This window comes from Candidozyma haemuli, assembly GCF_002926055.2.
Source record: "Candidozyma haemuli strain B11899 chromosome Unknown A_2014730914, whole genome shotgun sequence".
Lineage (NCBI taxonomy): Eukaryota > Fungi > Ascomycota > Pichiomycetes > Serinales > Metschnikowiaceae > Candidozyma > Candidozyma haemuli.
In genome coordinates this window covers 446453-466040 of record NW_020289906.1, presented here as the reverse complement: position 1 = coordinate 466040, position 19588 = coordinate 446453, and the positions used below count along the sequence as shown (strand labels likewise).

The 19588-nt window shown below is 44.1% G+C and overlaps 8 protein-coding genes and 1 non-coding gene across 9 annotated transcripts; 4 read left to right on the top strand and 5 right to left on the bottom strand. All coding sequences in view use genetic code 12, as the record gives it.

The window, feature by feature from the left end:
- Window positions 1–54: 54 nt before the first annotated feature.
- On the bottom strand, window positions 55–3078 carry CXQ85_000198 (uncharacterized protein; the record flags this gene model as incomplete). Its single annotated transcript, XM_025483954.1, has 1 exon — window positions 55–3078. One exon carries the CDS (start codon window positions 3076–3078, stop codon window positions 55–57), a length of 3024 nt encoding a protein of 1007 aa, XP_025342169.1.
- Window positions 3079–3839: 761 nt separating this feature from the next.
- CXQ85_000197 lies at window positions 3840–3911 on the bottom strand. Its single transcript has one exon. It is a non-coding gene; the product is annotated as a tRNA-Glu (tRNA).
- A 336-nt stretch (window positions 3912–4247) lies between these two features.
- ABC1 (protein kinase) lies at window positions 4248–5987 on the bottom strand (the record flags this gene model as incomplete). The annotated part of the gene is made up of 1 exon (XM_025483953.1): window positions 4248–5987. One exon carries the CDS (start codon window positions 5985–5987, stop codon window positions 4248–4250), a length of 1740 nt encoding a protein of 579 aa, XP_025342168.1.
- Window positions 5988–7980: 1993 nt separating this feature from the next.
- Window positions 7981–10224, top strand: CXQ85_000195 (DEAH-box ATP-dependent RNA helicase; the record flags this gene model as incomplete). Its single annotated transcript, XM_025483952.1, has 1 exon — window positions 7981–10224. The coding sequence occupies one exon, from the start codon at window positions 7981–7983 to the stop codon at window positions 10222–10224; it is 2244 nt and encodes a 747-aa protein (XP_025342167.1).
- Window positions 10225–11125: 901 nt separating this feature from the next.
- On the top strand, window positions 11126–11602 carry ARF3 (Arf3p; the record flags this gene model as incomplete). The annotated part of the gene is made up of 1 exon (XM_025483951.1): window positions 11126–11602. One exon carries the CDS (start codon window positions 11126–11128, stop codon window positions 11600–11602), a length of 477 nt encoding a protein of 158 aa, XP_025342166.1.
- A 70-nt stretch (window positions 11603–11672) lies between these two features.
- RKI1 (ribose-5-phosphate isomerase) lies at window positions 11673–12389 on the bottom strand (the record flags this gene model as incomplete). The annotated part of the gene is made up of 1 exon (XM_025483950.1): window positions 11673–12389. The coding sequence occupies one exon, from the start codon at window positions 12387–12389 to the stop codon at window positions 11673–11675; it is 717 nt and encodes a 238-aa protein (XP_025342165.1).
- A 1383-nt stretch (window positions 12390–13772) lies between these two features.
- Window positions 13773–14339, top strand: RPS7A (40S ribosomal protein eS7; the record flags this gene model as incomplete). The annotated part of the gene is made up of 1 exon (XM_025483949.1): window positions 13773–14339. The coding sequence occupies one exon, from the start codon at window positions 13773–13775 to the stop codon at window positions 14337–14339; it is 567 nt and encodes a 188-aa protein (XP_025342164.1).
- Window positions 14340–14547: 208 nt separating this feature from the next.
- Window positions 14548–16377, bottom strand: BZZ1 (Bzz1p; the record flags this gene model as incomplete). The annotated part of the gene is made up of 1 exon (XM_025483948.1): window positions 14548–16377. The coding sequence occupies one exon, from the start codon at window positions 16375–16377 to the stop codon at window positions 14548–14550; it is 1830 nt and encodes a 609-aa protein (XP_025342163.1).
- Window positions 16378–17692: 1315 nt separating this feature from the next.
- CXQ85_000190 (phosphatidate phosphatase) lies at window positions 17693–19570 on the top strand (the record flags this gene model as incomplete). The annotated part of the gene is made up of 1 exon (XM_025483947.1): window positions 17693–19570. One exon carries the CDS (start codon window positions 17693–17695, stop codon window positions 19568–19570), a length of 1878 nt encoding a protein of 625 aa, XP_025342162.1.
- Window positions 19571–19588: the final 18 nt, after the last annotated feature.

Sequence of the window (19588 nt, the reverse complement as noted above, 5' to 3'; positions counted from 1 at the left end):
AAATAATCAACTAAACATTCTGTTAGTGTGACTTCATTTTTGAAACCCGATTACCTATACCAAATAAAATATTTCCTCTGAGAATCCACCAAGTAATTGTTTGATGAGCTCGATGATCCTGTCAAGTTCTTTTGTGATAGTAGATGTCACCAAGAGGTACGAATATAACAAAACGTAATCTTCGTTTGAAAGCTTTAGATTCTCACTTACCGACTTCGACCTGACCTCGCTAAGCTTCAACAACATCCGGTTCCTTGCATGTTCAGTGGAAGCCGGCTTCGATGGAAGTGGGAATCCAAGAGCCAATGCACTGGCAATCATGTAAAATATCAAGAAGATCCGATGTTCGAGTTCCTCTCGTTCATTTTCAATGTATTTGAGGACATAAACTTCATTTGGAGTCAAACATGGATCAACTTCAACCATCAACTTTATATTCTGGAAAGCGTCCAAAACATTCGATGTACTCTTAAGTAGCTCTTCGTATGTCGCTTTTGGGAGGCTACCTTTCAAGCGCAATTCAAGTGGTGCTTGTTTTAGCAATGTCTGACATTCCAAAAAGAGTGTACTCGTTCCCTTATAATCCTTGAGACCGACAAGTCTAGGAGGCTCATCATCGATACTTTTAAACTCCAATGGATCGCTATTCCAGATAACACCCATTCGAAGCCATAAGACAGTAAGTCCCGACTTAAGACGTTTCCGAGCACTGTTTGGAAGAAAGCATGTAGCAACGAACAAGGCCCATAGGATACCTATCGAAACTGACACAAACCTATGGTAGGCGATGGCACCCACAATAGGCTCTTCTCCTCCTTCGTTGCCATCCTCAGAATCATTCTGCGTCATGCTATAAGAATATAGCGCCGTCAAGTTATATGTTAACAAAATAAAGCGTCCGAAAGGGTTATTCTTCTTCCAATAGATGATGATGTAGAAGCATGGAATGGAAAGAAGAAACCCGGTTGTAGCCAACGCATAAACATTACCTCCTGTCGACTCCCATACAACCCATGCGATGAAAGCACCTAGGAAGGTTCCAACGAAACGCCATTTGGCTGTCATAGTCGTGCCACCCAACGACTTACTCATCATGATACAGTAGATAACAAGCGTCCACTCTAATCGCCATGTTACAAAAATCTCTTTTGTCTGTGGGAGAAATGCAAAAAGGGATATGCAAAAGGCACCCACGCCAACTCTGAGACCAAATTGAATATCAATTCTTCGGAAGAAATAAAGTGACTCCCAAAGCTTTCTTCTGAAAGACTCCACCTTTTCTTTTCTAGTAATTAATCCAGTGGTTTCGGTTGGTTGTCTCAAGGTAAGAGGGCTGAATTGAGCCTTGAACTCTCGCAACGCTTCCACAAAATCTGTCTCATAGTTATTCTGTTTCGCCTTTTTATCAATCAGACGAGTCTTCCAAAATTTGAGATAAGACCAGCTTCGAGGTTGAGCCTTAGCAACAACTTCGAAGTGTTCTGTGAGTTGTAAGAAACGAATAAGCTCCTCTCCATATAATGCTAGCAATGAGGCGAAATTTCCACAGCAAGCAGTTACTTCTTCCTGGTCAGTTTTGAACATGATGTTATCCGGTTTGAAAATCTCCTGTGAATAGAGCTTGCCAAAAGAGTGAGTCTGTTTGCTTTGAAACAACTCTAACGCTTTCACTAAAGAGTTCTGATAATTCGAAGACTTGACAAAGACATCCTGCTCCTTATCCCCCACATACTTATGTTCGAAAGGCACAGCACTTAACACTTCCTTCACTGTGAAAACAAACAGCTTGATTGATGGTGCCAAATAGTACACGAAAAGATCGAAAAGCTGATTAGAATACATGGCACTTTGATCTGTATCATTCGGGTGGTCGGCTCTTTCGGATGCGTTAAGGGAGCTAAGATTCTCCACCGACAGCGAAAGGCGAATGTCCTCCGTGTGGTAACTGTCAAGGCTTCGGCTTGAAACAGTATCAAGCTGCGCTCCACCAGCACCAGCTTGCTTTGGTGAGTTACGGCCTGAGCCATGAAGAAGTTGCCATTGCATTTCTAACGAGGATCTCAATGCTTGTAAATGCCTCGAGAGCGATATGGTAGCATCGACAATTTGAGTGTAGCTCGCATATTCAGCTTCCTTGCCCACAAAGCGTAGCTCGTAGCCTGCTTCCTCCAAACTTCCTCTTAAGTCGCTACACTTTTTCAGGAGCAAACCGAAGATTTCTGTGTCTTTCTGAGTAAGCTTCTCACCACTAAGGAATCTATGAGTAGTGATCGAGACCAACAGCGACATAATGTTGAAGTTGTCATTGAGTGATTTTCTTAGTTGTGATACAGCACTCCTAGGCCATAATAAGTAACATGACGCAACTGAGACACAAGAACCCACAAAGACCACCTGGGAGGTCGAAAGAAGCCTTCGCATAGGTATTACTGACGAGTTTAAAGCACCTTCCTTGACAATACATGTGATGAGTGAGATAGATGCCAAGGAGCAAGCCGTATTGAATGTCTGTTTGTTCACTTTCTGTTTCATGAATGCAATAACAGCTAAACCTATTGAGCTGATGATAAGGTCAATGCCAAAACTGATTTCGTCCTCACCGTTGTTGAAAAAGAAAGTCGACGTAGCACGACAGGTCAATGATACGAGGAAACTGAACAGCAAAGAGATCAAGACAAACATAATCAGTTGATGCATGGATCCTTTCGTCCTCGCTGGATGGAAATATACCGCTGTGGTTGCAACAACATGCTTTGAATCTGTGACACCCAAGAAATTATCAAACCGTGTCCAATACACTCCCATAGAAGCTACAAGGTATGCTATGGAACATTTTAGCACATTCCTGAACACCTCGTTTCTGTACAACTTAATGGTTCTTGACCGAAGCCTTCTGATCCGATACAGCCATCTTCGACGAGTTGAACGTGGCCCTGTAACTCCAGAAGCCATACTCTCCGAGTATTCAGAATCCTGGAAGGAGTCATCATTGAAAGACTCGAACTCATTGTTAAAGAACAGGTTCAGTCGATACACTTTCTGGCCACTTTCGGGTAGAATCACCGAAGAAGACTTCATGAGTGTCCTATTTAGGCTCTTGGAAGTACCTTGAAAGTACAGTTTGAAATCAATGTCTGGTTCATTTGGAGTTCTCGGGACCAGTCTCGGGGCTGATATTCTGCCTACAAGCGGAGACAGTGGTGATTTCAAGGGCGTACCAGGGCTCCCTGTTGGTGGCCACTGATGCTTGTCGAAGGTAGGCGGTACCTTCTTATTGTTTTTGTCTGTCACTGAAATTTTGGTGCTGAATTGAAGGAAAACGTCTAGAAGTTAAGGCAAGTCGTACGTAATGTATACACCGTGATGTAGTACTGATGGTGCGACCTTGATTGCCTTTGGGGTGTTTAGAGAACAATGACATTTATTCAAAACACGTCCAGAAAGTGGAATTTTTGTCTTTGTTGAACTTTAATTGGTATCCATTGGATTCTTCTCGAAATGGAATTTTGGTAGAGTGCATTTCTGAGACATTCGGCTTGCCTGTAGCATTGCCTATATCTTGGTGAAGAGATGATTAGATACGCAAACGACACTTTCAGAGCAGATAAAGAACGTTTTGAAAAGAAGCTACCATTGACTTCTTCTGATACTTGGATGTTTGAATTTCATTCCAGTAGACTTCACGTGGATATAGCGTGATTTGTTGCAAACATCATCTACTAAGAAAGCGATTCGTTACTAGGCTTTGTACTGGAACACTATATTGTGCTCGAATAAGAAAAAATGAAGCTTTCTGCTTTAGAAAGAAGTCGTTTGCTGATTAAAAACAAAAAAATGAACTCCGATACGGGGAGTCGAACCCCGGTCTGCTCGGTGAAAGCGAACCGTGATAGCCGTTACACTATATCGGAAACTATACATGAGAAGTAGGTCCCGCGCTACAGGTTGTATACTGCGCGACATTGTGACATTATAGACCCGTACATCCCAATGTCGCAAAACCTTATTTCCTATGCCGCAGTCATTACTCTTCCCCAGACACCTTTTTGACAAGCGTAAGTGAAGTAGAGAAACCACAATTACTCTTCATTTCTCGTCTTGGTCTCTAGTTGCCTACATTTCCAAATTCATCACATAAAATCAATTAACTTTATAAAATCAAATCATCCATCATGAGCCTGGTCTGGAAGTACCAGGCCGACCGTATTAAAACTTCTATATACAGCATAACGTCGTAGTCGTAACAATTAGTAGCCGACAATGTCCTTGAACAACTGTTCACATGGCACAGTGGCCTTCAATTTAGCACATAACAAGAACACTCCGCTCATCTTTCTGTGCAAGGAATATGTCTCCTCTGGAGGAGGAGTCAATCTCTCATTCAACATCAACCCGATGTTATCTCTAACTCTATCCGTGATGGTTTGGTTGGAAAAGTCGAAAGGTTTTCTGTTTGGTTGAGGGCTGAAAGCTTCACCCAAAACCATGACGGAATCAACATGGGCCTTAACCATGCCTTGTGACTCCAAGCCGGTCAAGAAACCAGCCTTAAGGGAGAACTTTTCAACAGCTTCACGGTCTTTACGCACAGCGGCACGCAAGATTTCAACGTAGTTTTCAACGAAGCTATCTTCGAATTCACGAGCTGCACCAAAGTCCAACAACTCGATTTTGTGGGTCTTTTCATTGTACAAAAAGTTTGCCCAGTTTGGATCGGTTTGCATGAAACGGAAGTTCTTTAACTCATTGAGACAAAGTCTCATAATGTTGGTAGCAATCCAATCTCTAGTCTTTTGGTCCCAGTCGCCCTTGACGATCTCAGTACCGCCCATCTTCTCCATGGTCAAGATGTGTTCACCGGACATCTTGTGGAGAACTCTTGGAACCTCGAAAACGGGATCGTTCTCGAGCAACTCACGGAAACGAACCAAGTTCTGAGCTTCACGGATATAGTCACATTCCCACTTGAGCTCAACACGAGCATTGGCAATGGTCTTGTCCAAGAACAATCCACGAGGCAAGATAGAAGATGCAGTAAGGAGCATGAGCAAGTTGTTCAAGTCCGAGTCGATAGAATCCACAACACCAGGGTATTGCACCTTGACAACCACCGGGGTCAAGTCTTCAGTCACAGCATTGTGGACCTGGCCAATGGAAGCAGCAGCGAATGGGACATCATCAAATGAAGAAAACAAGTTCCTACGCCAGTCACGGCCCAATTCAGCGGACATGATACGTTCCAACTGAGCCAAGGGCATGTAGTGGGCCAGGTTCTGAACTCTTAAAAGAATCTGCTGAATTTCAACCGGCAAAATAGAAGCATCTTGGAAAGACATCATTTGGCCAATCTTCAAGGCTGCACCTCTCATCTTGCTAAATTTACGAGCCATTCTTTCAATGTTGGCAGGACTCAAGAAGAGCTGCTTCATGCTGAGGGTAGAACCGTTACCTTGAGCAACTTGTCTCAAGCCATGGGAAGCAGCGGAAAAGCCCATACCGGCGGCCAAAGAACCGTAGTGGAACATCCTGGCCAATCTGGTGCTTGGGACTTCCAGCTGAGACATGTCGAAGGAAGGCTTCACCTTAGCGCCGCCAATAACCTTCTTGATATTCTGGGGAGGCGCAGCGACCTTTTCTTCTTGCTCTTCAACGAAGAGCTTCACGGATTTGGTGGAGTAGTTGCGGTCATTAGGGGAATGCTGGGCTGGCTGTGTCTGGGGTTGCTTGTGAAGATGCAGCAAAGGATGGGAGTTATGGAGGGCAGCACATGTGGAAAAGTTTCTATGCTGGGATCTGGCCGCCTGGACCTTGCCTCGAAGGTCGGACCACATTGGGGAGCTGGAGTCGAGCTTCTTTGCTTGGGCCACGACAAACAGCTTGGACCATGCTCTGGAGGCATCGGTGGTAGCGATTTTCACGCTATCACGGGCGATTTTGGACGCTGTGCCTGATATGGCGTAGACGTCAAAAACAGCTTTTCTCGACATGACAAAAAAAGAGTGTAGGAGTTGTAAATGTAGCAAAAGAAAGAAAAGAAAAAAAAGGTGTGAGCTTGCGAGAAACAAATAGTATATAAAGCCTGTCTCAACGGCTGCAAGGAAACAAGAGCGGTGTGCTTGCTAAATTTTTTTTTCTGCCACGGTTCGCGTTTTGAGCCTGTGATCTGGGGCCACGAGTGAACAAGGGTGTCTGGGTGTGGAGACAAATATAGTATCCAAAAAAAGGAACAAAAGTGTCTTGGAAAGATAAAGAATTACCTTATTTAAGGTGAGTCATGCATAGTGTTTCCACAAGGTCATCTTCTGATATTCTTCTTCTTTCCCTAACATGGTGTTCTTCTTCTGGTGTTCTTTCCTGGTTGAGTTTTCGCAGCCAGCCCTAGCTTCTCGGGTGTGCGGCCGCTACAGCCATCCATTTACTCTTCTTTTTTTTTGCCTGCTAAGCGGCCTGCCCCGCCCAAACGCACACTGTGTTAAATGCCGCTTGTAAACGATTTTGCACCCGTTCCTTGGTCCACCAGGTTTCCAGGGGTACGGAAAATTCGGGCTTCTGGAGTCCGAAAATCGTCACCTTTTCGCTTGAAGCAGCATCTTTTTCTATATACTTTATTTTCCATTGCGCTACCTCTTCTTCTCTCGCTAGTGCTTTGTTGCTGTTGGTTTTGTGTTTGGTTCCCCAGACGCACGGTCGATTACTCACATTAGCCGAGAATTCGTGGGAAAATTGCAACCATCCGAGCCAGCTACCCATGTGGTGGATGTAATAGTTGCTGTTAAAAATCGAAAAATGCTTAAATCTGATTAATCTGAATGGTATAGTCATTTTTATGGTCCTTCCATTCATCCACAGTTTTCTCTTTGTCTCTTGCTGTCTACACTGTCTTTGCTTGCTTCGCACTTCGGACCCCTTGCGATCTATGGGCCGGGAGCCCGCTAACTCTTACCTCCGCTCTGCCACTATCTACCTTTTTTCTCGTCGCTACATAGACACTTTGCCAGTGCAGTCCAGCCAAGGCCGTGCTGTGGAAGAGACAAGACGGATATAAGACGTGGTTTAAGGTTATCAATAGTTTATTTGTTTTGGGAAGTCTCGGCATGACATCATACTGTGGAGTTACTGTGGAGAATGGTATGGAGATGGAGGGAAGATAGAGCGTAGGTGCGCTAAATGGCTGCAAATGGCCAGCCAACCAGTATGGGCATGGGACAGATAGAGATTAGTTTGTTGGAGTGGCAGATGGTCGTTGTAGAAAAGATAGCATACTACCATAACGATACCGGCTGAACGAGGGAGGAGCTGAGTTTGCCTTGTTCGTTACAGTGTAGTATTCGTCTCTGGCTGGGGCGTACCATATAAAGCGTGTTTAGGTCTGTAGATCGTGATAATCAGTCAGTGGAAGCCTACGTTGTGACTGAAATCCGGCTGGATTGTAGAATGAAACGTGGGGTAAGTGACAGTACAAGAGGTGTTTTCCTGAGTTTGGAAATCACTATGTTAGTTGGCATCTTTTAGCTAAGTGAACCATACTAGTAGCTACTCTGTTTGTTTGGCTGCGAAAAGCGTGTAGCCATTTAGATGTAGTGATGCGGCGCAACAGGACCCTGGTTTCTAATGAAATGATTGAAAAGCCTTCAAGCTTCAATCTTTGTTATTAAAAGTACATAGGAAAAAGGAAGTAAAGAATTTCCCAAACGTTATTTCATAACTGCCTCTTGCTGTCTATGCTACTCAGTGAACCAGATACCGCCATCTATAATGAAACCTCAAACAAATTCTCCTCGTAGCTCTCTGCCTCTTTCTCCGTCTACTTTCTAAATTCACTTAAATGAGTTAAAATCAACTTCAGTCTGCTTCATCAAAAACTGGCCCTTTCCCATCGCCTGCTTATCTCTACTACTGGCTGCAAATGATAGTGGTGTACAGAGGTACCTCAAAGATGAGATGCTTCACATCAAAACCTCATCTCATCTCTCTAGCATCATGGGTGATAAGAAGAAGTACAAGAAACAGAAACTAATGGATTCAGAGGCTGAACGAGTGGCAGAGGTTGCAGAGGAAAGCTTAAGAGAGCACCCTCATCCTGAACAGCCACAGAAGATGGAATTCCATGATGGAGGTGAGTTCAAAGGCGTTGAAAGACACAACACTTCAGCACATCTGGCCGAGAAACTCGAGGATGGCCCTAAAAACCCCTTCACTGGTGAAGAACTATCTCAGAAATACTTTGATATTTTGAAGGTCAGAAGAGATTTGCCTGTGCATGCCCAGAGAGATGAGTTCTTGAAGACTTTTCAAAGCACTCAGATCATGGTGTTTGTTGGTGAAACCGGTTCCGGTAAAACAACTCAGATTCCTCAGTTTGTGCTTTATGATGATATGCCTCATCTCCACGGTAAGATGGTCGCTTGTACTCAACCTAGAAGAGTTGCTGCTATGTCTGTGGCAAAGAGAGTGGCAGATGAAATGGATGTGCAGCTTGGTGACGAGGTCGGTTACCTGATCAGATTTGAAAATAAGACTTCTCCAAAGACCATGCTTAAGTATATGACTGATGGTATGCTTTTGCGTGAAGCAATGGAAGATCACGACTTGCTGAAATATTCATGTATCATGCTAGACGAAGCTCACGAGCGTACATTGGCTACTGATATCTTGATGGGTCTTTTGAAGCAGGTCACTGCCCGTAGACCTGACCTCAAGCTTATTATTATGTCTGCTACTTTGGATGCTGAAAAGTTCCAGCAATACTTCCATAATGCTCCACTTCTCGCTGTGCCTGGTCGTACCCACCCCGTCGAGATCTACTACACACCAGAGTTCCAAAAGGACTACTTGGACGCTGCTATAAGAACCGTCTTGCAAATTCACGCTACAGAGGATGAGGGTGATGTCCTTCTATTCTTGACAGGTGAAGAAGAGATTGAAGATGCATGCAGAAAGATCCAGCTTGAAAGTGATGAATTAATTCGTGAACAGGGATGTGGCCCCGTGAAGGTGTACCCATTGTACGGTTCCTTGCCTCCTCATCAACAACAGAAGATCTTTGAGCCTGCTCCAGAAAATCATAGACCGGGTGGAAGACCTGGTAGAAAGATTATTATTTCTACCAACATTGCTGAAACATCTCTTACCATTGATGGTATTGTCTATGTTGTTGATCCAGGTTTCTCGAAACAAAAGGTCTATAACCCACGTATTAGAGTTGAGTCATTGCTTGTCTCTCCAATTTCCAAAGCTTCTGCACAGCAAAGAGCTGGTCGTGCTGGTCGTACGCGGCCTGGTAAGTGTTTCAGGTTGTATACTGAAGAAGCTTTCAAGAAAGAATTGATTGAGCAGTCTTACCCTGAAATTTTGCGTTCTAACTTGGCATCCACCGTGCTTGAACTTAAAAAATTGGGTGTTGATGACTTGGTTCATTTTGATTTCATGGACCCACCAGCACCAGAAACCATGATGCGTGCTCTTGAAGAGCTCAACTACCTTCAATGTCTTTCTGACGAGGGTGATTTGACTGCCTTGGGTCGTCTTGCATCCAACTTCCCTCTTGACCCAATGTTGGCTGTCATGTTGATTGGATCTCCAGCATTCAAATGTTCAGAGGAGATTCTTTCGATTGTTGCCCTCTTATCTGTTCCAAATGTGTTTGTGCGTCCAGCATCTGCTAGAAAGAGAGCCGACGAAATCAAGATGTCCTTTGCCCATGCTGATGGTGACCACTTGACTTTGCTTAATGTCTACGAAGCATTCAACTCTGACGAAGCATACGAAATCGGTTTGCACCAATGGTGCAGAGACAATTTCTTGTCATACCGTTCACTCACGTCTGCTAACAATGTGCGTTCTCAGTTGCGTCGTCTTATGGAACGTTACGATCTCGAGCTCAACCTGACGCCTTTCGAAGACCGTAGTTACTGGGACAATATCAGAAAGGCGCTCGTTGCCGGTTTCTTTATGCAAGTTGCAAAGAAGAAGAGCGGTAACAAGGGTTTCATCACCGTCAAGGATAACCAGGACGTTTTGATCCACCCAAGCACGGTCCTCGCTAAGGAAAACGAATGGGTTATCTACAACGAGTTCGTGCTTACATCTAAAAACTACATTCGTACGGTGACAAACGTGCGCCCTGAGTGGTTGGTGGAGTTGGCTCCAAAGTACTACAACTTGAGCCATTTTTCCAGAGGCGATGTGAAGCTTTCATTAGAAAGAATCATTGGCAAACAGTAAACAATATTTATAGAGCTAAAAAAGAATACATGCCTAAGGCCCAGATTCACCAGCTCTCACACCCAAACAACCTTGCAGACGCAGCAGCGTATTTTGATAGGTCCCCTTGCAGTACACAAAACGAAGACCTAAGCGAACCAATTGTGCCAATGTTTCTCTTCTCTACATATTTACATCAATAATTCCATTTCTTTGTTTTTCTCTGGCCAACTTTTCCGGGGATCGACATAATGGCCAAAACTGGATCGTCCACTCGTGTTGAAGATCCTACGCTCCCACCTCGTAAGTCTCGAGCCACATCCATTTTTTTCAATGGGGCTGATTATTGTCACCTTATACGCGCGACACAGAATAACCGTGGGACCAATTTTCATAGTACTAGTAGACGTCGAAATGGACAAGTCACAGTAGCGTATTTTAGTCCAAAGACTAAAAAAGAAAGGCTGCTTGTCTTCTGTCAGAATGAGGCTTTTGCGAGTTTAAGCCGCCTTTTTGGTGCACCTATTCCGTGCTGTTGGGGTTCAGTCGGGTGTAGACGAGACAGAGAAGAGACGAAACACGGTTCGTTGAGGCCTGGCAAGCGGTAAAATACAAAAAGAGCATCAATTGATGCATTTCCCGTTTTCAGGTCTTTCCTGGCTCCTTCTGTAGCATTGTACCGGGATTGGCGGTCTAAGAATCGTCTCCTATTCATTGTTGCAACCGTCTCGTAGTGCACATTCCGTATCGCCATATTCTCAGATACCACAGCCGTGTTTCAACCTAAACCTACTTCCTCTTCCTTGTGGACACTTCAAAAATGGGTATCCTAGTGGTATGTAGAAACGGGATTTTTATTTGAATTTTGGTAGTTGCTAACAAACAGTCACGTCTATTTAAGAACAGAGAGATGAGAATCCTCATGTTGGGTCTCGACAATGCCGGGAAAACCACCATTCTCTACAAGTTGAAGTTGGGAAAGACGTCCAAGACAGCACCCACGGTCGGATTTAACGTTGAGACCGTCAAGCACAAGAACGTGTCTTTTGCCGTGTGGGATTGCGGTGGACAGGAGCGTATCAGGCCATTGTGGAGACACTATTTCACCGGAACAAACGCGTTGATATACGTGGTAGACTCGTCCGATAAAGATCGTTTGGAGGAGTCCAAGAAAGAGTTGATGCGTGTCATTAATGATAAGGAATTGGCTAACTGCTTGTTGATCGTGTTGGCCAACAAGCAGGACGTTCCTGATGCCGTGAAGCCCAAGGAGCTTATCGAGCAGTTTGACATGAACAGCTTGAGTGGCGACCACGTATGGTCTGTCATTCCAACTATCGCCATTGATGGCACCGGCTTGGCCGAAACCTTAAGCTGGATATCCAATCACTCCAAGTAAACCTACCATAGAAAGATCCTATGTTGTCGCTCCTTTAGTTCGTTAATAGTCTTGTAATATACCATTGTTTCTACTTGTTAGCTTCCCAGGTCAAAACCTCTCCATCTTCTTCGCCGAAGTAGGCTTTGGCAGTCATATTTGTGAACAAACCTGTGTCCACTACTCCAACCAAAGCCTTGATCTTTGCATGCAACGAAGCAGGGTCCTCAATAGAACCAAAGTCGGCGTCAATGATGAAATTGTTGTTGTCTGTGATCACTGGACCGGCCTTGGCTGCACCTCCTTGTCTGAGGACAACGGTATCAGCACCCAACTCTTGCAAGTCAAGAGTGACCTTGGCGTATGAATTGGGCACAATCTCAATGGGTACACCTCTTCTCCACAGCACACCCAAATAGTCAGGAGACTTCTTACGGAAGTCAGCAACGACGATGAAGGTCTTGGCCGCTTGGGCCACGAGCTTCTCCTGGAACAAACAGGCGCCTCCACCTTTAATCAAATTGAGCTTGGGGTCCACCTCATCAGCACCATCAAAGGCAATGTCGATTCTTGGGTATTGCTCAATTGTACCAATCTGAAGGCCGTTATCAATAATCAATTGCTTAGACTGGAATCCAGTAGGGATACAGACGAACAGTCCCTTATTGCTCAATTGACCCAATCTTTCCGCAGCGTATACCACGGTAGATCCCGAGCCAATTCCGACCACTCCCACGTTCTCGGGGAGATTCTCATCAACAGCTTTGTAAGCAGCCGCCTTTTTGGCAGACTCAATGAGGTTAGACATCTTTCTGGATTGGACTAGGAAAGAGCGAAGAGGCCGGAGCATTAGTCAAGAGGAACAGTCTGGGTTTGTAAGATTATGCAGGAGGCGCTATTGGCACGAGTTCAGCAACCATACTGTCACGGCGGTTGTTAGTCATAGGGGGTGGTTCTTTATAAATTTTTACCTTCAGTTTTCAACAAATGGTATTCCTGACGTGTTTAGTGGAAGGAAACTTACGTTTCTGGCGCTTTCTAAGTCTCTGAGTAGACCATGCTGGAGTCAAACTATTGGCTGCGAAACCCCATTCTCTCCATACTATGAATTTCTCGGCTCCAAGAGGTATTGTGTATTCAATGCTATTGGCCATTGGTTTAGTGCAATGTTATTGGTTTGGTACAGAAATGGTAGTTAGTTCTAGTAGGTACATTTTGTGACCGTAAGCCAGCCTCAGATGGTGATACACATCTACCATAGAGCTGTAAGGTCATGACAGGATGATGCCTTTTGGCATTGGAACACTCATAACAGTGAAGTAGCCTTACTAGTTCAAAGCCATATATATGACAAGGATAGTCAGGTGTGGGAATTAGGTTGTCCAAAAGTGAGACACTTCTTGCATGGGCCTTTTCGCAGCCATTCGAGTCAGTTACAGCATCCACATATATGGCTGGATATACTAGATTGGGTGCCACGCTTGTAGTAACACTCCCTTACAGTTAGTCATTTCTACCATCTCCAATTGTTCTCAACGAAATTCCTTGATAAAATTGGATTCTCTGGGCGAAACTACCAAAAAGGAAGCCATTCAAATGCTTATATTAACGTTCATCCACTTTGCATAGAAGTTAGGTTGATTTCTTACATTTTCAAAAGCGTATCTATATTATTACACCGTCATGCCAGTGCCTGTTTCATCCATGGTATTGTGATCTAAAGCTGTCTTCTCATCCAGTCTTTCGCAGCCATAGTACTTCCAACCATTTCACCAGCTGACCATAAAACACAACACCACGAGGTTTTAAGCATACCAAAAGTACATAGCCTTACTTTATTTGCTTTTACTGTTCAAGTTTGATCATCCCCTTATCACCTTCCTGTTTTGTTCCTCTATTTCTAAGTGGTCTGGTGGATGGCTCACGCAGTCACATTACACACGTGACGCAGGTTTCCTAACGTCCCCCTTTGGCGCCTCAACAGTTGCCATAGTGCGGTACTGCCAAAAGTGCACCAGTGCACCACAGCTTTATCAGCGAGCAGGACCGCTCACTATGTGGACAATTTTTGTGAGGAAACAGTGAAAAGTGGCCTGTATACACAACCGTGCTACCAATTTTTTCAGCTACTTCGCAGTTGTAAAAATTTTCCCCCATCTTTCTTCAATTACACACCTCAAATCCATTCAAGATGTCTGCTGCCAACAAGATCTTGTCCGAGAACCCTACTGAATTGGAGTTGCAAGTCGCCCAGGCCTTCATTGACTTGGAAGCCCAGACCGACTTGAAGGCTGACTTGAGACCTTTGCAGTTCAAGTCCGTCAAGGAGTTCGAAGTCTCCGGCGGTAAGAAGGCTTTGGCCATCTTCGTCCCAGTCCCATCTTTGACTGGCTACAGAAAGGTCCAGATTAGATTGACCAGAGAGCTCGAGAAGAAGTTCCCAGACAGACACGTTGTGTTCTTGGCTGAAAGAAGAATCTTGCCAAAGCCAGCCAGAAAGGCCAAGAAGCTCCAGAAGAGACCAAGATCCAGAACCTTGACCGCTGTCCACGACAAGGTCTTGGAGGACTTGGTTTTCCCAACTGAGATCACCGGTAAGAGAGTCAGATACTTGGTCGGTGGCTCTAAGATCCAGAAGGTTTTGTTGGACTCTAAGGACTCCTCTGCCGTTGACTACAAGCTCGACTCCTTCTCTCAGTTGTTCAACAAGTTGACTGGTAAGCAGGTTGTTTTCGAGATCCCAGGTGACGTTTACTAAGCGTACAGTATCCACTGTTCCCTTTGTACCTTGTTTCTTCCTACTTTCCTCCTCATCCCCCTGGCACTATGTTTTGGTAAATGTTGAGATTGTGCCCGTCATGCTGGTGTATGCCAGCAAATATCAATGACAAATACTGTAATCTAATGTGGTATTTATCGCAATAAATAAAACCATCCGATGCAAATCTCGTAGCATATCTATATGTCTATATGCGTTTGACATAAGCAGTAGGGAAAAGTCCCTTCTGTCCGTCAAGTTCTCCTTCGGTCCATCCGCTACCATCTGTATCCGCCTGTACAAGCACGATCTTGTCACCTGCTCTGATACTCAATTCATTATCTTCGTCTGCAACGTAATCGTAAAGTGCTTCAACGTATTCGACTCTCTTGGCTCCACGCTTAGGTGCCACAGCTGGACCCTTCTTCTTTGGGGTCAGGCCCAGATCATTTCCGCCAGCGGCGCTACCACCAGTAGTGATAGTCAAGTAAGAAGTAGGCGCAAGACCCTGTGCGCCAGTGCCAGCCCTAAGAGTCGTCCATCCAGAGCCATCGTCCTCCTCCAAGACATCGTAGCTTTCTCCTGGCCGGAGAGAGATTTCGTCGTCTCCATCAGCATCGTATGGATAGTTAGCGCTAGCTTTGAGTGACAAAGCGCTGCCCTCATTGTTGGAAGCGACCGTTTTGTTTCTTCGTAAACTGAAGAGGCCACCAGAATGTGACGTAATGTTACTCGTGACAGTGTGAAGAGAGTGTGTTTCACTGCCTTGTTGTTCAGTGTTGTGATGTTTTTTGTTTTTGAATAAACCAAACCTTGATTTCTTTGGCTTGGCTTCCTCGTAGTAAGACATGTCTTGGTCACCAGCAAAGTTTTGAATAATTTCAATTTCGACTTCGAGCTTGACTCTTTCTGAGTCTTCCTTCATAAATTTGTGAAGTAAAGTCAAGACATCGTCTAATCTCAGGTCAAACCTAAGTGACTCTTTATCTTCGGAGCTTGACCGATCTTGAGCAACCTCTTCCAACTTTTGCTTCGCTGTGAGCGTATTTTCTTTTCCTATGTTGTATTTGTTGATCGTCTGATTCAAACGTTTCTTCAAGTCGGTCAACTCTGGCTCTTTAGTAACAAGAGATTCGTCATCGTGCCAGAAACTGCATGGCTCAAAGACAAAGTCATTTGGTTCTTTCCAAGCTCTATTGTTATGCTTGATAAACATAGCAACGTCCAATTTAGGGTTATTTTGATCTATGACAGCATCCACGTCATGAAGCAAGTCCTTAACCTTATCATTAGAATTACGTTCAATGATAGAGGCATTCTTAAGAATCTTATTCAAAATGGTAACTCTTGTCTCGTTAAGGTCCTGATAATAATCAAGAACTTCAGGTAAATCCTGGAAATAATATTTATCTTTAAGACGGTTGGCCTGACTGATACAGATCAAATAGGCATTCTTTCCGATATTCATATCAATCTCCCTCTCCTTAAGTCTAGCCTGATACTTCTCGTTCAGTGACTTCTCTGTTTTAAGTCTGGCAGTCTCTGTATTTTGACATAATGAGTCGTAGTGCTTCTTCGACTTCGCAACATCGTCTTCCACCTTTGTCTTTTCGGAGTCTAAGAACTCATGAATAGTCTCAATGTGCTTGGAAAGGTTCAGACACTTGCTTTGTAATTGAATCACATTTGAAGCAATCGTGTTTGTAAATTCACCAGCTAAATTCTCTCTTTCTTTAGCGATATTCTCGGTTTGGGTAAGAACTTCGTTCCACATAACCACAGAAGCACTCTCTAAAGAGCCAGGAGTAATCTGAGGTTCATCACCAACAGACAACGATGACGACTGTTTAGCTTTCTTGGAAAAATGCCTCTTGCAAAGGTCGTTGAGCTTAGCGGAATACTCTTGTTCAATGGTAGCTCGTTCTTTGTAGAAACTCTCAATGTCCAGTAACCAGCTTACACCATTGTTGATCCACTTAGAAGAAGGTTTGAACTGGTCCTTAAGATCATTTCCTATCGAAAGTTCTTGCAACGACATGGTGATGCTCGATCTGTAAGTAGTTGGCTATAGATATGGTGTCCTGTTTTCTGGCATTTACTCCGGGGAGCGGTAGTGTATGGTGCAGCCAAGAAGGTATACCAGTTGCCATAGATATAAGCACAAGTTCTTGAAAAAAGACAGAAAATAAAAAAAAAAAAAAAAGGAAAGCTGATTCCTTAAACTGATAGAAATGGAAAGTTTGAAAATCCACTTCAATCAGATCATCAATAACGGAAACAGCTCTACAGGTGCTGTTATCTGAGTTTGGTGGGGCAGACGATCGACGCAGGCAATTATCGTGGTAGCCCCTATCAATGACATCATACAACCTGAGCTGGAATGTACTTCTGGGGGGTAAGTTAGGGTTGGCTTTGGGTGGCCAAACAGGCAGAAGCAACGTATTGAAGTGTTTAATCAACGGGTTGGTTTAGTATTGTAGATGTACCAGGAATACTGGTTTCTACGGTTTCTCGCAGCCAAATACCCGACCTCGGGAGAGAGTTGGTAGGGAATAGACAGGTTAATCTAGGAGAAAATGCAGACTTTGGGTGAGGCTGGAAGGTTTTCAAACGTGATGTGGTTCACAGAAAGTCGTTATTTGTGAAGTTACTCTGTCTTTACAGGAAATGGACTATATAGTGAGTATACACCATTACTAACCAGCACCAACAGTCACCACGACCTCACTTCTTTTAAAGAAGAGGTCATTCCAAATACCCCTTCTTAACAAAAGAGTTCTTCAGTTCTTGTTCCTTCAAATTCTATTTCAATGAACCTTAAGTAGACCAGTGTCGTATAACTGCTGTCTCTATAGTGTGAGCTCACTGAGAAGCCACCAACCATTTTATATTCGTTCTTTGGATTTTTTGCTAACAAGTGCCAATTCTCTGTAGCTCCTCTAATGAATAACCTGTCCAAGAAACCTCACTTCTTCAAAGCCACTTTCCATTTTTTTATCATGCCTTCTTCGTTTGGTACTATCCTGTCTCATCCGCACTACAGTTGCAAACTGACAATAATAGTCCATTCTACATACACTTGTCGCAACATACGCTCCAGTTACCTTAAGCGAACACTCATCCTTTTTCTGAACCTGCCCTTTTTTTGGAAATTCAGTCGAGTCAAATTGAGACCTCAATACATTAAACACTTAAGATCAGGCCTTGGTTCTCGGCTTCGATCTCCATCTGCTTTTATCAATAGGTTCTTCCGTCCTCGCTCCAGCCGTCCCTCGTTTCGCTTTATCAAGAACTTCTACACAGACTACCGTGCATTGAAAACCCGTGGGCCTTGGAGCCTTAGATTTTCCAGAATGTCAGACCCAAATAGCTATGCTAGTTCCTCGGGTACTCCTCCGTCCCTGTCCCCTTCGCCATCATCCATTCCAGCCACTCCTACAAGCAGAAGACAACGGCTTCTCGGTTTTGCAAGAGCTACTCGTGACACGTATATCCCCAAAATAACAACTTCAGTTTCTCTGTTTGCCTCTGGAATCGGTTCTAGAGCGATTGAATATGATGAATATGGTATGGTGGCTTCGTTGCCTAGTAATACCCAGTTTACCTTATACCCATCTTACACAAGAAAGATAGATGGCAAGTACATTGTCACTGTTCGAGGATGGATGTGGTGTCCAGGAAATATGTCCAGGAAAAACAGATTGGTCTTATCCTTGGCTAAACAGGTCACTCGTTCTAATGACGATACTGCCCAAGTGGCCGTAGATCGTCTCGAACATGACCCAACATTATCTCAGAACATCGCCACAGAAGATGAATCTGACAGTGCATCAATATCAACATCTGCATCAAATGGCTCTGGAGCTACTTCGGCATCATCTCAACTGAGAGATTCTGATGCAAGACTTCGAAGTCGTCTTTCTTCGTTCTTGGCCAGGTCTATACCTAACGCGGGACTTGCTATCGTTGTTGGTGCTGCTGATTCTCTGAAAGCTACAGAACTACGGCTGGTGTCTGTTGTGACCGACCCTAATGGTCATTTCAAAGCAGAAATCGATGTGTCGTACGCTCCCTCAGTCGTACAAGTTGTGAGTAAGATCGACGAAGCGGTCTGTGCATTTCAAGAAATCCATCATGTTGAATACAATGGATACGGTGTTATTAGTGATATTGATGACACTGTCAAGCTTACAGGAGTGATAGGTGATAAGAGAGAGCTTATGAGGCGCTTACTTTTAGGTGAGATTGAGTCTTGGGAGATCAAAGCGGTTGTTTCATGGTTCAATAACATCCACGCCCGCTTCAATGCTACGTTTTTCTATGTTTCTAATTCTCCTTGGCAATTTTTTAATGTTATTCAAGAGTATGTGCCTCAGGTTCAACTTCCACCAGGCTCCTTCCATTTGAAGCAATACACTGGCAATATCATTTCTTCTCTAATGGAGCCATCAAGTTCAAGAAAGAAAACATCGCTTTCTAAAATTTTGAATGATTTTCCGGAGAAACTTTTCATTTGTGTGGGAGATTCAGGAGAACATGATTTTGAGGCATACGTCGATCTTGCGGTTTCTTATCCAAGTCAAGTCAGGGGAATTTATATCCGTGCGGTAGAAGATTCATTATCCGATGTTGATGATTCGAACATCTTAAAGGAAATGAAACGACTTTTGAGAGAGTGGAAAAGAAAACAATCCCCCAAAGTTACGGAGAAGAAGCCGAAGGCACCGCTTGATGATTTAATTGACCTTTCCGATGGCTCATCATCAGCAAGTAACGCTACCGAGAAGACAGTGACACCGGTTAAGAAACCTCCACCAGCAATTCCTAAGAAACCGCTGGCTTTGAAAGGCTCAACTGTCAATAAAGTACCGCCACTTCCTGAGAGAAGATACCTCCAAGGTAGTCTGACTGATACTAAAGTTTTGCATGAACATATTGCAGAGCAAAGGGGTGAGACACCACCGCCACTTCCAAGGAGAACAACGTCGCCTGCTACGTTTGAAGACCACGCAGATAATCTCGATCACCAAATTAATCTCCTCCGCATTCACGACATTTCAAGCTATTACGAGCTTGAAGATTATGATAAGAAGGGCGCTATATGGCTTCAACGTCTCACTAAAGCACTTGAATTACTCGATGGTGCTGGGGTCGACATTGCCTTCTTTGAGGATCATGAAAAGACGTTCTTCGCAGAGACAATGACTTACCTTGATAGACAGAGACACTAATTAAAAGATAGATTTTAT